The following is a 15,341-nucleotide window of genomic DNA, read 5'->3' on the forward strand; positions in this document are numbered from 1 at the left end:
ATATTCCAGCACTATCAGGCAGGGGACACCACAAATGGGCTTCACATGAGGTAATCTGGACTTGCTTCAAGATTATTAAACATAAGTTGGAACCCATTTCTTTTCGTAACATAACAACATGTTAAAGTTGTTGCCTCACGTGGTGTGTGCCTGGCCCCTGGCACATGTAGTTTTTAGAGAGAGCAGTCATGTGACCTGCCTCTGGCACATGTAGTTTTTAGAGAGAGCAGTCATGTGACCTGCCTCTGACACATGTAGTTTTTATAGAGAGCAGTCATGTGACCTGCCTCTGACACATGTAGTTTTTATAGAGAGCAGTCATGTGACCTGCCTCTGCAACATTTGCAGGGACTGCATGTGCCATGGCCCAGGATGTTCCTGTCCGACCACAAGTAAGGTGGGCTGTTTACACCAACATCAGTGAGAGTGCTGGAAAGTATGGTGCAGTGTTAGTGACAGACAGATTTTAGCCTGTGACACTTTCTCCTCTGGGGTCTGGGTGACAGATGGGGATTCCTTGCAGCGATCATCTTGTATCAAGCAGGAGCAGTATCACCCAAACTTTCAGACATCAGAACCAATTTCAGGCATTATGACTTGATAGCTGTATAGATGTAAAATGCTACTGAAATCTTGTCCTGACACAAGCATGACTGTCTTGACGTTCAGCTAAAAGGCATATTGAGTCTTGTCACTCCAAATCCATATGTTACCTGCTTAAATTACATAATCTGAGCTTACTACAGAGTTCAAGAATGGGAAAAAAGTAAGAACTTCACCAAGCTCTCCAAATCTTAATGCCACAAAATCTTTAATGCCATTTGTTTAATTCTAATATAAATTCAGGAATATAAAAAATATGAGGGATGACAATATCTGGAAAGGATATAACTCCTAGGTTACTGACTATAAATAGACAAACATATACAATCTGAATTGAAAGACTTACCTAGATCAGCCTTAGATTCAAGGCCATTTCAAGCTTTACGTATCTGTAAAGCACTAAGAGGTTTAAAATTCTTAGGCTAAAGATTTGTGATGACAGTTTGAATAAATTGATTATGATATTGGTCTAAGAGCTTTTACATACAGTGACTTGATGGATATGATTCTACAAACATCTTTATAGATCACAACACTGTATGTACAAATGAACACTGTATGTATATATCAACACTGTATGTACAGACAATCAGAATTCCTTGGATATACAATAAGTCAACAGTATCTGAGTATCATTCATGCGCCAACCTAATGGACAGAAAATATTTAGGTAAAAATAAAACTTTATTCATAAAATCTAATAAGCTTTGTGAGTTACTATTATGACTATGCGTCAGTCAATATAAACTGTTCACTATTATAACCAAAAAAAGTTCAAAAACAATTCATGAATAGCAGATTCAATTTCTACAATGCATCACATTTTTTAAGAAATCATACAAAGTAAACTGTGCACCAGTGCCACCCACCAACATTATGCATATATTTCAAAAAGTTAAAGTCAATGGCAAGAGAAGGAAAAACAATGAAGATGAGCCAATACATTAGGGGGAAAAGGTACACTCTTACCACGGTAAAGTATGTACTGCCTTCATACAAGGCCTTCAGTTCCGTCTGTTTTGGTTCGGTACATGAGACATGATCATAATGCAGAAAATTGACAAGAGCTAAACAAAGCAAAGAAATGCAAAGATTTTGACAAAATTATTCAAGTTCTAGACATTTTAGAAAGCGTTTAAAAAGGTTAATAAAATGACGAAAACTGAAAATACTGAACTTTTCGATTGCATTACGGTATACCAAACCGAAGGCAAAATACAGCGTTTCTACTAATACCACGGTTCTACTAATATCGCGGTATACCTTTTCACCCCTACCGTACATATCAACCTGGTTCACAGCATACAATTCGACTGAATCACAAAATTAACCAAATATACCATAAATGATGGAATAAACAGAGTAGCATTGATTCAATAAGGTACATAGAACAACCTTTACTCAACCCAGCTAGCAATAGGAGATGTTTTATCAGGGTCAGGTGCATTAACTTTTGTAAGTTATTCCAATCGTCTATTGATGTTTCACCAGTCTACAGGAACAAATAAAAATTTCAATAATAAAATAACAAAGATAATACCATAATCAGACTCTTCTCTGGATAGTGTTAATCACATAGTTAAGAGCACAATTGAAACTACTCCCACAGACTCGTATGATGTATGATGTTCTGTGATGAGTGAGTTTGGTTATACACCGCTTTTAGCAATATTCCAGCAATATCACTGCGGGGGACGCCAGAAATAGGCTTCACACATTGCACTCATGTGGGGAATCAAACCCGTGTATTCGGCGTGACAACAAACCCTTTAACCACTAGGCTACCCCACCACCCTTGTTCTGTAATGAAATACTATTTAAAGGGAGTTCTCGGTCAAATGACAATAAAGTCATTAAAAATCAGTTTACCTGTAAACTATACTGATACATAAACACTGGAGTGTATGATTACACTCTTGACAAAGACAGAACATCTCAGTCGGACAAAAGTCACAGATTAATGGAAGGTAAAAAATTACTTTGTACACTTGCCAACATGTTTTTATCACAGCTTGGAAATATCCATCAAGAAACTCATCCATCCTGAGAAAACATTTCTGCATATTATCATTGCTGTAGCATTTGAACTTCAACTCATTTGAGAAACATTACAACTGACATCACGCTTTAACAGGCCCTCATTATTACAATACAAACAAATATATAGCCTACGTACTCATAAGCTGATACCAAATTACGTGAAACCCATTTCTTTTCTTGGCCATAGACCATGTATATCTCAGCTATAAGTAGGAACCAGATTGTGAGTGAGTTTAGTTTAATGCTGCTTTTAGCAATATTCCAGCAACATCACGGCGGGGACGCCTGTAATAGGCTTCACACACTGTACCCATGTGGGGAATCGAACCCTGGTCTTTGGCATGACGACCAAAAACTTTAACTGATAGGCTACCCAACCACCCCCGAACCAGATCGTGGAGTATAATGCCCCTTCTATTGAAACAGGAGAAATGAGTTCATTTTGATTATGATGACAACAGATATTTGAACATATTCCGACTGGAGACTGACACACACGAGACGTTTATCTCTAGCACACAGTATCGCTATTCTTTTGATCTCTTGACATTTGTTCCTCAGCAAGATTGATCACCTTGGGCTTCAAACGGAAGTGGTGTTGTTTCTGGTGCCAAATTATTGTAGACCTGAAAAGTAAACAAAAAGATTCTTATTAAACCAATGGAACACAAAATATGATCATAAATATCATACAACACAACTGAATCGTTATGTAGAGGCCGTAACAAGTGCTACGTGATTGGTTGTTAACAACAGTAAATCAGGTTTAATCCAACAGATTGAAATTTAACAATTCTGAAAAGTTCGACCCAATACGACTCACTTGTCATTTCTGCATAGTTATGGTTATCTTGCCTCAACAAGTGCCAGACCTTAGTAGTCCCAGTGACAAACAACATACACTTGCTTGGCTGGTCTAGTTACGTCATATCTGGCGGTCACGCAGTTTGGAACCAGAATTGGTTCCTGAATATATGCTTGGTACCGGAAGTAAACTGGGCCCCGTTTCGCATATCGCAAGTTCGAGCATGCAAAGGGAGCCGAGTACCAGCTTAGTACTGGGAGTAGCGCCTTGCTGGGCATACAGGCCCTCTAACCGATTGTAATCGTAACAACTACTAAACTTGTGTGGGCAATAACAGGAGAGGTACAGAACGATATCTTACCTTGGATAGGCTACATGACACTTCAGGTACAGAACGATATCTTACCTTGGATAGGCTACATGACACTTCAGGTACAGAACGATATCTTACCTTGGATAGGCTACATGACACTTCAGGTACAGAACGATATCTTACCTTGGATAGGCTACATGACACTTCAGGTACAGAACGATATCTTACCTTGGATAGGCTACATGACACTTCAGGTACAGAACGATATCTTACCTTGGATAGGCTACATGACACTTCAGGTACAGAACGATATCTTACCTTGGATAGGCTACATGACACTTCAGGTACAGAACAATATCTTACCTTGAATAGGCTACATGACACTTCAGGTACAGAACAATATCTTACCTTGGATAGGCTACAAAGTCACAGTAATGACACTTGAAGATCTTGGGCTGATGCTTGTAGGAATGTGAGTACATCGACTTCAGGTTTCGTATGGTGTATTCACATTTTAAGCACTCATACAATACTCCGCCATAATCGTCTCGCGTCTCTTTGAACAACTCATGGGACCTCTTGACGGTCATGTCCTCGGGAGAAACAGACAGGGCCTCGTGAGAATCAGATTTCTTGTCACCAAGGTCTTCAGAACAATGGGCAGCTGTGTCCTTAGAATTTACACAGGTTTCTCCAGTATTTAAAGTCCTTGGTGAATCAGTTTTAGATGTGCTATTAACGGCATAATTCAAGCTTGTCTGTTTGGTGCAAGAGGTGTTCCTAACTGTCACGTCAGAAGCTGACACAGCTTGACCTCCACAACCACCTTCAGTTGGATGCCTTGCTACTTTAGCAGGCTTCTTCTTCACTTTCTTGGATTTCAAACTCAGTTCTTGCCTCTTCAGTTCCTGTCTGTATTTCTGGGAGATTTCCAAGGCCCTCTGTAAAAGCACCTTCATTCTTTTTTCCTTATGTGGATCTCTGTCTTTCCCTGGCAATGACCTCCTTCCCTGGATGAACTTTCTCTATGTGTTTCTGCACACAGTACATAGAGGCTGACTGTAGCTCATCACAGTAGTTGCACTTCAGGGGTTTGTAATGAATATGGTAGCAGATCTCTATCGCAACCTTTGTCCATGTCATCAAGGGTCTGTTTGTCCGACAGTACGGACAGAGATACGATCCTTCTTTTTCTGGTTTGTTTGATAACTTCACAGAACTATTTTCCATCATTTTTAACTTAGTCTTTGCAAGTTTATTTGATTGTTTTTTATGTTGTACTGAATTTGAAGTCTTGACTTTAACTTCCTTCTTTTCTGACTTCATCTTCTTTAACTGTCTCTCTTTCTTCATCATAACACGTCGCCTCAGGCTGACATCCTCAATATGTTTTGGAATGAAACAAATCATTGCAGTCTTTTGACACCTTGCCTCAGCTTTTTCATTTTCAACCCTCTTCACAACAGGTTTGTTGGCTTTCGTTGGATGGTCACACTTGATGTGTGTCACGACACGGTTGTGTGAAAACGCTTTGAAGTCGCAGAAGCCACATGTGTATGGCTTGTAGTGAAAGTGATAGTATGTGTGATGGAGAAACTTGTCTAAAGACCCTTTTCTGTAGGTGCAGTATTTACATCTGAACTCATATGAAGGATCGTCGAAGTCCACTTGAGAGAAGGTCAGATTTGGTCCTGTGCCCTCATTTACCTGTGAGTCTACTTTGACGGGAGACCAATGTTTTATTGGCAATGGACTCCCAACAACGGATGTCTCATCAACAGATTCTTTTTTGGGGGTCTGGTAGCTGCTTGGATACGGATTCTTGTCCACCAGTATTTCTTCAACGGAAAATGATGCTTTTTCTGAAGGATTATTAACAGAGGACAAAAACTTATTGGGAGAGCATCCTTTGGGGGGAGATTTGTTCTTAATGGGGGATGGACCTTTCACTGGAGATTGGTATTTCAAAGACTGCCCTCTTAAAGGATATTGGTTCCTTTTGGGCGATGGTTCCAGAGGAGATTCAGTTTTTTTAAGTGGTGTTGGCACAGGAGATTTAGAGATCTTGGGAGACATTACTTGACTTGCAGATGAGCTTCTGTTAGGAGACAGATGTTCTGATTTAACACTGGGATAATCATTATAAGGTGTGTCATCATCAGAATGATAATCATCCTCTGAAATCTCTTGCAGTGTATCTGCTTCTCCAGAACAGGTCTCCAGTTCCTTTTGACAATTGTTATCTTCTGTCCCCTCTTGGGTAGTTTCTTGTGTCTCCAAGCGTTGCCGTTTCCTTGAACCTTTATTGCGCATTGAAACACGGCGCTTCTTATTTGATTGGTTAGGCTTTACCATGGGAATTGTAGCCTCCTTCACAATGCTAACTTGTGCAGCATCCGGCTTCCGGTGCCCACTCTCTATGGATGTGGTAATTTGTTTCTCATTAATAATCTTATTCAAAATACTAGACTCAAATGATGTCAGTTTCAGTCTGTCGCCTTCCTTGGCTTCACTCAACTTTGCCATGAGACTACTGGTGACATCTTCCACAGGATCTATGGACGTTGAAGTATCCTCTCCAATCTCCAACTGAGCTGACGACTGTCTGCATTTCGTCTTCTTCATGTACCTGATGTCAAATGCATGTCTCAAGGCGTTAGGTATGTAATTTTCGTCAGCATCAGGATGGTACTTCACATGGTGCGTGATGACGTCATCCTGACACAGATACCCATGGCACTCAGAGCACTGGAACATGTCTTCCATCTTGTGGACTTCACGAACATGCTTGTAAATCTGTCCCACCGAGGTGGTATAGAAATCACACTTGCTGCACACATTGACTCTCTTCAGGGATTTATTTTTCCTTGCATCTGAAGATGGAGACACAAATCTTTCACTTTTGACCGTTTCACCCTTTCCACTTCCACTTCCAGTGTTGCTTTCTGAACTTATAGAATCCTTCTCCAGTCGACAACTGCTTCTTGTTACAGGATGATCTGAATCTATGCCATCTTTCTTGACATCTACATCACAGTCCTTGTCCTCTGTTTCTGTCTTAACAAATGATGAAGGAGCACCTCTTGGTACAGTGTCAAAATCAGACCTATTTGTGGCACATTTCATCTGCTCCAATACAGGCATTTCATCACAATGTTGAACATTTTCTTCTAAATCATTCTCGCACTTGACCCTCGTAACTGAAATTCCATCTTCCGAACCCCGGACTGACATGATCGGAACAAACTTATCCATGCACACAGATGGGGCCTCTATCACTGACATGTCTTCACTCCTTTCACCTGTCAAGTCCACCATCGGAGGCAACTTGACACTATCACTGGTTACCACTTGATACTTCATGACATCCTGTGTCACTGAAAGAGAACGAACTGGTCCACTTGTATTCTGATCCCTTCCACTGTTCTGCAACATTGGCCAACAGTTTTTTAATCGTTCCCGACACACAATTTGCCTAGAAACTGTCACCAGCTTCCCCCTATCAGGGTGGTTCTCACCCATGTGTCTCATAATGTTCTTCTTCGTCACGTCCTTGGCAGAGCAGTGAGGGCATTTCACGATATTGAGAAAATTTGCTTTCATGTGGATTAGCATTTCCAAAGCAGTCTGAAACAGTTGCCCACACAGAAGACACAAATGACGGTCCCCTTTGTCATGACAATGATAGAAATGCCTGGTAAAGCTGTCTGGATGACTTGTAATGAAATTACAGTCGGGGTAGTTGCAGTGGAAGTTGGAGTTGTTGTCTGCATGGTGATGCAGATGTTGAATGAGCAGCTCTGCGGAAGGTGCAGGGTCTCCACAGTGAACACACAGGAATTCTTCTGCATTGGGATGCCTGCTGTTGAGATGATCCTGAAACTCTGATGGGCACACACTGCTATGCTCACACTCACCTACACAGCACTGATAGAAAGCTTTCTGGCACAGATCGCTCAATAGAATATGATTAGAAGGTTTTACACTCTGACTCGTTTCGACAGAGGGAGATATAATGTCCTTACTTGGCTGAGGTTTGGTAGATGTATCAGTTTTACTTGTTTCAATGGGTGCTACTGTTTCTTTCGATGCCATTTCCACATCATGTTTTGAATTTATGGGACAATCTCTGAGAGAAAATGAATCCAAAATCTTAATGCTCGGAGTGACAGGCCCCTGACGTCGTTCGATTTGAGCTTGAAGTGTTTCTGATGCTTGGATAGCTGTTACTGGAATTTTGCTGGAATCCACACAAGGTACTTCAACTGATTCTATGATGACTGAGTCTGGGGTACTGGCTCTAGATACTGACTGTAGTACCCGGAACCTGTTTGGGTCTTCAGCTGCAGCTTCACTGGCCGTACCAGGTTTTGTGTAAGATCGGTCCACAATAAATTCCACAACCTCAGAAAGCTTTGTACTGACAGTCTTCTTCTGATCACCAATATTTGAAAAGGTTCCTTTCTGAGTAACTCTGTATGCCGCAACCTCAGATGCTATCGTTGTCTGCCTCATCATCTGGGAACACTGACTTGTTGAGCTTGGACAACCCACGGCATAGTCATTTTGTTTCTGGATACCGTGATCTGATGGACGTATTTGTGTCGTCTGGTAAATTCTTTGCTCATTATCTGCTGGAAGTTCTCTTTGAGTTGAAGAATGTGGATTATGAAACCTAGGAGACAAACCATCACTTGGACATTGCTGTGTCTGGGAGACATCTTGTGGACGATAACGTATTGTAAATTGTGGATAAAAGACAGAACCATTAACCAGGGCTTGTTTGATGGTTGACGACTTGTTTTGGTTCAATACGGAATCTATAAATGTAAAGAAACACTCGCATCACAAGGAATTCTTGAAGATACTAAACATCAATGCCAGAATTAATCATTCTCGACTATTTATTGAAACAGATTCCATTTGGAGTGTAAAAACAAAAAATAGTGAAAATTACAGCCTGTTTGGGTCAAAGCGATATCGATGAATCGCAATCTAACTCCAAATCAGTTCATGATCAAACATTCATTTCAACGCAGAATGGAATGAAAACATCAGACCAACTTTGGAAAAAGGATTCATAACGTTTTGTTTCCAAATTGAAAAAAGTTACTTAAATAACTATCTTCATTTTGCTTTGATTTTCCGTGTGAGGATTAAGAGGGTAAAGTAACACTTGCAGAAACAGCCTCAAAGGCGGAAAGCATGTGCAATTGTTACATCACATCAATCATTGCCAATCGATTTATTGATATCAACGGAAGTCAGTGATGTCATGTTCTACTGGAAGCAGTATAAGTTTCTTTGTAAGTAGGGATTCATCTATGATCCCAAACAAGTGCTCTTGGCAAGCAAACTTTGGAAGAGTCATTGTTTAGTTCAAAATTGAAAACTTTAATATAAATTGTATAATTATATACTTATCCTATCTCACGGTATGCACCTCTCTTCTTCTTCTACGACCATGTGTAGAAACGTACTGTAGGCTAAATTGAATCAAAAGTTATCTGGCCTCTGACCCCCCGACCTCTGCCCCACTCCGATAGCAGTCCCTGTCAATCATCTCAATAAGCGTGCAGATTGCTCAGATCATCACGTGACGGTCTGTACCTGTCATTCTCGTCTTGGAGCTTCCAGTAATCTGTGATGTGGGGCAGGTCAGGTGGGTATCCATCGCGTGAGATGGGATAAGTTTAAAATTTGAAAATTTTAATATAAATTGTATATTTATATACTTATCCTATCTCACGTTATGCACAATCCCACGGTTGCAGGGGTGGAAATAACTTTAAAATTGCTAGTGTACTCCGGTACAGTGGCACATGTAAATCACTTGCCCTGATAATTTTTCCACTATGCCGGCCGTTTCTTGTTGATTTTTTTAAATAAACAACATAATTAATATTGGAAAGTCAACTGGACACCGGTACAGTGGGATATAGAAATTTGCTTGCCCGACAGAAAAAAACGCTGGACTTGGGCAATGGGTTATTTCCACCCCTGGGTTGGTAGGAGGGCCGCAGATTACCCTGTCAGTACTTACAACCGTGAAGACGCATAACCCAAGGAGGCCAGGAGAAAGCACCAACTCCCGATATGCAAACTACAAACTTGAGATGGGTTTCTTCATGTAACCCCTTGGCTTACACAGCACAACAACTCTAGGGAATGGGCGTTCCCGAATTAATGTGGTTTTCAGCCGTAACTTTTGACAAGCAAAAGGACGCAGTTTGGCAAATAGGCCCTGCTGCCCCGCGATTTATCAGGTGACCCCAGTGAATTAAAGTCGAGGACTTAAATCTGGCCAGTCCCTGCTTCGAAACTACCCCCACAGACACGCTGGAAGGCGGTGAAAAAGGGAATAGCCCGGTTGCTCAACTAGTTTAACGTTCAGTACCAATCCCCCTAACTTACCAAAGGTGAGAAAGGACTTAGGAGCAGAACGCTTCGAAAACTATGCAGGTAATCGAAAATCAACACTTCACTGACGTAATTGCTCAGAGAGTAGGGGTCAGTAAGCGGAGTGTCGGCCACCTCTGCATGTAGCACAAGACTGGCCTCTCAGTCTATCGAGTCATAACTATGACAGTGCAGACAGGTGAGGTGGTCTATGCCCAATATAATCCATACCAATAAGAAAGATAGGACCGAGATCTTTCATGATATAGAGAATGCAAAACCTACACGAAAGTAGGAACTGCATCTTATCTGCATTTGCGAGCTGACGACAACTGCTACGCCAGAACCAATGGACCCAGATGGTGAAGACCTTCCACGTCAGTGATAGACAGATCCCGGAGGTAGGGTGAGACAAAGACCGAGTCCAACTCCAAAAACAACCCTCCATGATGCCGTGAAGAAAACAGTTCTATGTCGAGCCATCGTAATCCGAGAGGTCAAGGTTCTTGTCTCATGAGGGTTGGCCGTAGTAGGAAGAGGAAGGTCAACACAGGCGTAGGCATGAAGGATGGTAGATCGCATCCCGAAGGTCAGTGTGGTACAAGAGACTTCTGTAGATGAGGCAGATGACAGAGAAATAAACAGTCTCTTGCGTAACCTACGACGGTCCATGGAGGCAGTTAAAGACCCGTGAAGTCCGGACAGGACACAGGAAGAGATTCTCGGTGTCGTCAGGGCCCAAAATAGGAGACAGCGGTGGGAAGGCGAATAGTCTGTCCAGCTGTCCAGGCAACTGGTTTCAGCAAAGAGATCCCACTTCAACCAGGGAGGGCTTTGACATGTCTGGTCCTCTCGAAACGCAACCGGGTGACATCCAGTGCGTGAAGTTCGGAGATGCAGGCAGCAGTCGCAAGAGCCAGGAGAAAGAAAGATTTAAACATGACATGCTTGAAAGCCTTCTCTGACAGAGGTTCATACTCCTCTGACATGAGATGATTAAAAACCATGGAAAGGTACCAGGCTGGTAGCCAGAACTTCCGGGATTGATCAGCAACTTGTAAGATCTAAGGAGAAACTGGAGCTCAAGGACAGTTGACACCTTCACACCCCTGTAGCCGGCGCTATAACTGTGTTACGCATGGCCAGGAACGTAGACAAGCTGGAACCCGTCAATTCCTTGGAAGTTCAAGAATGCTGGAGGTACTCCGCAACCATCTGTGGCGATGCTGTAGTGGGAGATATAATACCCATCGTCTAGAAGTACGCTTCAAAATACTTCCATAGTCATCAAAGAGTGGCCTGGTAGAAGGTCAATGCGCTGAGACTCGCTTGGAATATCCCTTTGCAGTTAGCGATTCAAGTAAAGGCACCAGGCCTGAAAATTAAGTGTGAGCGGAGACCATGCAGCTGATCGGAGTGAAGATGAACCATAATATCGGGGTGACGGGAAGTGGTAATGAAATGGGTCGGCCAAGTCTTGCAGGTTAGGAACAAAATAACGAGCCAAAACGGTGCGACCCAAAGTCAGTGTCAACCGCTGTGTCGTGCATAACTTGAGCAGTATGCGTGGAAGTAGCGCCACTGGTGGAAACGCATATGCATTGAAGTCATCCCAGGGGATGGCTAGAACGTTGTGTTCCCAGGCCAAAGGATCCAGGATCCGGGGGCGGCGACACGAATATCGGAAGCAGGTGATGGAAAGCGGGTAGCAAACAGATCCACTGTCGGGTCAGACATTGGAAGGCACAAAGTCTGGAAAACCTGCGGATGCAGTTTCCACCCCATCTGGTATGGTCGAACCGGACGGGACAAAGAGTCTGCAATGACGTACTTCAACCCTGGGATGTGATTGGCCTGGACCGTGATGTTGAAAGAGTCCACTAAGTGGAAAAAACTGTTGTGTCCACTAAAGAAGCTGAGGAGACTCCTTGGATCCCATTCGATTGATGTGCCACACGATCGCAGCATAGTCCGATCAAAACAAAGCTTGGTTGATTGTAACAGGTGATGCCAAAGAGTGATCGCAAACGTTGATGTGACATGCACGGTCTGCGGGAGACCACAACCCTGACACTTGCTGATCGAGAAAGTGAGCTCCTCACCCGTGTAGAAAAGTGATTATGTACAGGCGATGTACTGGAGCAAATGGCCTTAAAGAGACTCCACTGGAAATATTCAACCCATCCAACCACCACTGGAGATGGAGATGGAGCGCTGGAGGAACAGAGATCAATGCGTGAGGGACGCCAATCCTGATGTGCTGACCCAGAAAAAAGTGGAAAGGCCGTAGTTGAAGCTATCCCCTGAGAGTCAAAGCTTGAGCTGACGTCAACAGACCCAGAAGTTCTTGCCACTGACAAAAAATCCTGAGTTGCGAGAGTGCTAGAGGTACCAAGAAGAACTCCAGCGCAGACCTTCCGTTCGGCGGGCCACCCTGAAGGACTGGACGAAGTGGTTCAGGAAGGCAAAACAATTCCTTTGGGTTCAGTTATCAACCTCGAGAAACGAGCGTAGAAGAATCGCAGTATCTGTTGAAGTTGGAGATGGCCTCTGTACGTTGGGGCTTAAGCTGACGTCAGAAGGCCTAGCAACTATTGCCACAGAAGAAAAAATCTCTCCTGAGATAGGATACGTTCGAGTAGCCAAGCTACCATGACAGCACTGAAGAAGTGCTGAATGTAGGAGGTTAGTGGCATGGAGATGTCAGTCAACCTACAGGAACGTACACATTGTACACAGAGTGATGAAGGCCGTATAAACAGTGATCGTAGGAACGTATAGTTCGCCAAATGAAGTTTTGGTCCGCCAGATGGAGTAAAAAAGTTAGTAGATGCGATGCATGGGATCGTCAGTCTACCAGAACATTCATAAAGTTGATGGAATGGCAGAGGTAAAAAAGACCAGTGACCCCAGGAACGTTCGTAAAGGAGATGAAGGTAGTAACACCGATGCCTACGAACAGTCCGGACATAGCTACAGTGACCTCTGAACTGAGGCCGTAAGCTAAGAACCGTGTAAACCCAGCAAAAGTGAAAGCGTCATGGCAATTCTGTCTGGCACCCTCGGTAAACTGTTTCTCCCGGCTGACTGACGAAACTCGACATAAACACTCTTTACCGGGAATGGCACTGTCCATCATCACTGGCAATTAAAGGCTGGGATAGTTATCCGCTTCGTAGGACCAAGACAAGTCTGTCAGGGCACTCCATAGTCACCCCAATTATCAAAAATCTCCTCGTAAACAAACAGTAGTCCGCCATTGCAAACGCTTTGCAAATATGACAAAAACGGACACCAAACCAGGCGAAGTCCCAACCCATAACATCCGGTTAGGGACGCCGCTACTTGACCAAACATTGATACCACACAGAAACAGTGGATACTAGGCCAACTTAATATTCAGGAATATTATACGTAGGACTGCAACGGTTCGGTTCGGTGCACCGAGAACCGAACCGTACACTCATGAATCGATCTTCGATTCACAATGTCCAAACTTCGATTCGGGTTCACTAGCAATATTTTTAAAAAATTAAACACTTTAGCTATAAAAGAGTATTCAATCACGCTTTATTTTATATGTGACAACAAAAAAATTCAATAGTGCATCATTTTACTTAACTTAATTTTCATCAGTCTCCCCACGATCCGATTCGGCTAGAAAACTAAAACTAAACTGGAGTGGACCTCCCTTTACACACACATTTCCTGTTCACTACGAGAGTTAATTGTATGCAAAATAGTTGTCGTTGACTCGCTCAAGATTGCTGATTGGATGAAAGATAGCTACCGCCAATGTACCATGTAATCTCATTGGCTATTGTTACGATCTTTTATAGGGTCGTGCATCTCTCCGCTTCGCTGGCAAGAATTAATTATCTTGGTCACTGGAGAAAGCATGGCAGACGACGTGGTGCTGTCAGATGCATGCCACTTAAAATCAAAGGTATGGCAACATTTTGGATTTGAGGAAAGATTCAAAGATAAGGCAACTTGTCGCGTCGTATGTTACGTGAGATATTACATACAAATCCAGGCAATACAACTAACCTGTCAAACCATTTAAAACGAAAAAAACACGGACTCGATATGACCAAAACTTCGGAAGAAACTCTGACCAAAAGCTTGAACCAAAAACGAAGTTAAATAATACAAATTCTGGGCAAATGAAACTTACTGAGGTCATGAGACAGGTAAAATTGACTGCTTGTCATTCCGGTGCTATTTCTCTAGCTATCGGGGATACTTAGCTTGTGACATGAGGCCATTCTCAACTGTTCAGAATGAGGGATTTAAAAATATGATTCACATGCTTGAGCCCAGATACATTACCCTCAAGCATGCGTGCTTCTCCAACACAGTACTGCCAGCAATAATGAGAAACGTGATTGTGAGAGTTAAAAAACACCTGAAAGAAGCTGAAACACTATCCATTACAACTGATGCATGGACGTCCAAGGGCTTAATCGAAAACTATGTTGCAGTAACGGGCGCATTTTATTGACAGAGATTGGACAATCCAAAATTACACTCTAGAAACGAAGAAATTCAGTGAATCCCACACGGCAGAAAACTTAGCTGAAAGTTTGTCATTGACTATTGATGCATGGAGCTGGAAGAAATGGGCTGCAGGTCCTGCTATCACCACAGACAACGCTAGTAATATTGTTAAAGCTGTCAAAGAAGCTGGTTTGGAACCACACATTGGCTGCTTAAGCCCATACAATTAATCTGGCCACTCAGCTGGCTGAAAGTCAACCAAGTAGGAGAGACTTTTGGGGAGAGTGAGAAGGGTGGTAAACTTTTTTCACAAGAGCACATCTGCAACAAGCAAACTTACTGTAATGCAGCAAAAACTTGACTTGAAAACTCTAAAAACTTATAGGTGATGTTCCCACGCCATGGAACTCAACGTATCGGATATGTTACAAAGATATTTGGAACAGCAAGCTGCTGTCTTGCCACCCTCATAGACATTGTGGAAGAAATGTCAAAGATCTTGTGACTCTGAAATGATGATGACATTACTAAAAATAGAGAAAATTATCCAGGTTCTGAAACCATTGAAAACAGCTTTCACCACTTTGATGTGCAGCCAGAAAAAACCCTACAGTTTCTCCTCATACATCCCCTGAAGGAGATGCTGCTCAAACAATTGCAAGTCAAACCAGAAGACAGTGA

At 42.6% G+C, this 15,341-nt stretch overlaps 1 protein-coding gene across 1 annotated transcript in view; it reads right to left on the reverse strand.

Moving 5' to 3' along the window:
* Positions 1–1,104: 1,104 nt before the first annotated feature.
* LOC124266488 overlaps positions 1,105–15,341 on the reverse strand; it is a 39,466-nt gene continuing 25,229 nt past the window's right edge. Inside the window, exons 3-4 of the mRNA XM_046701287.1 lie at positions 4,170–8,581; positions 1,105–3,269 (exon numbers count right to left, since the gene is read on the reverse strand). Coding sequence (XP_046557243.1) covers positions 4,731–8,581 — 3,851 coding nt within the window. The 3' untranslated portion in view covers positions 1,105–3,269; positions 4,170–4,730. The remainder of the gene's footprint in view (positions 3,270–4,169; positions 8,582–15,341) is intronic.

The sequence above is a fragment of the Haliotis rubra genome, unplaced genomic scaffold (assembly GCF_003918875.1).
Source record: "Haliotis rubra isolate DU_JTF1 unplaced genomic scaffold, ASM391887v1 Scf126, whole genome shotgun sequence".
Taxonomy (NCBI): Eukaryota; Metazoa; Mollusca; class Gastropoda; order Lepetellida; family Haliotidae; genus Haliotis; species Haliotis rubra.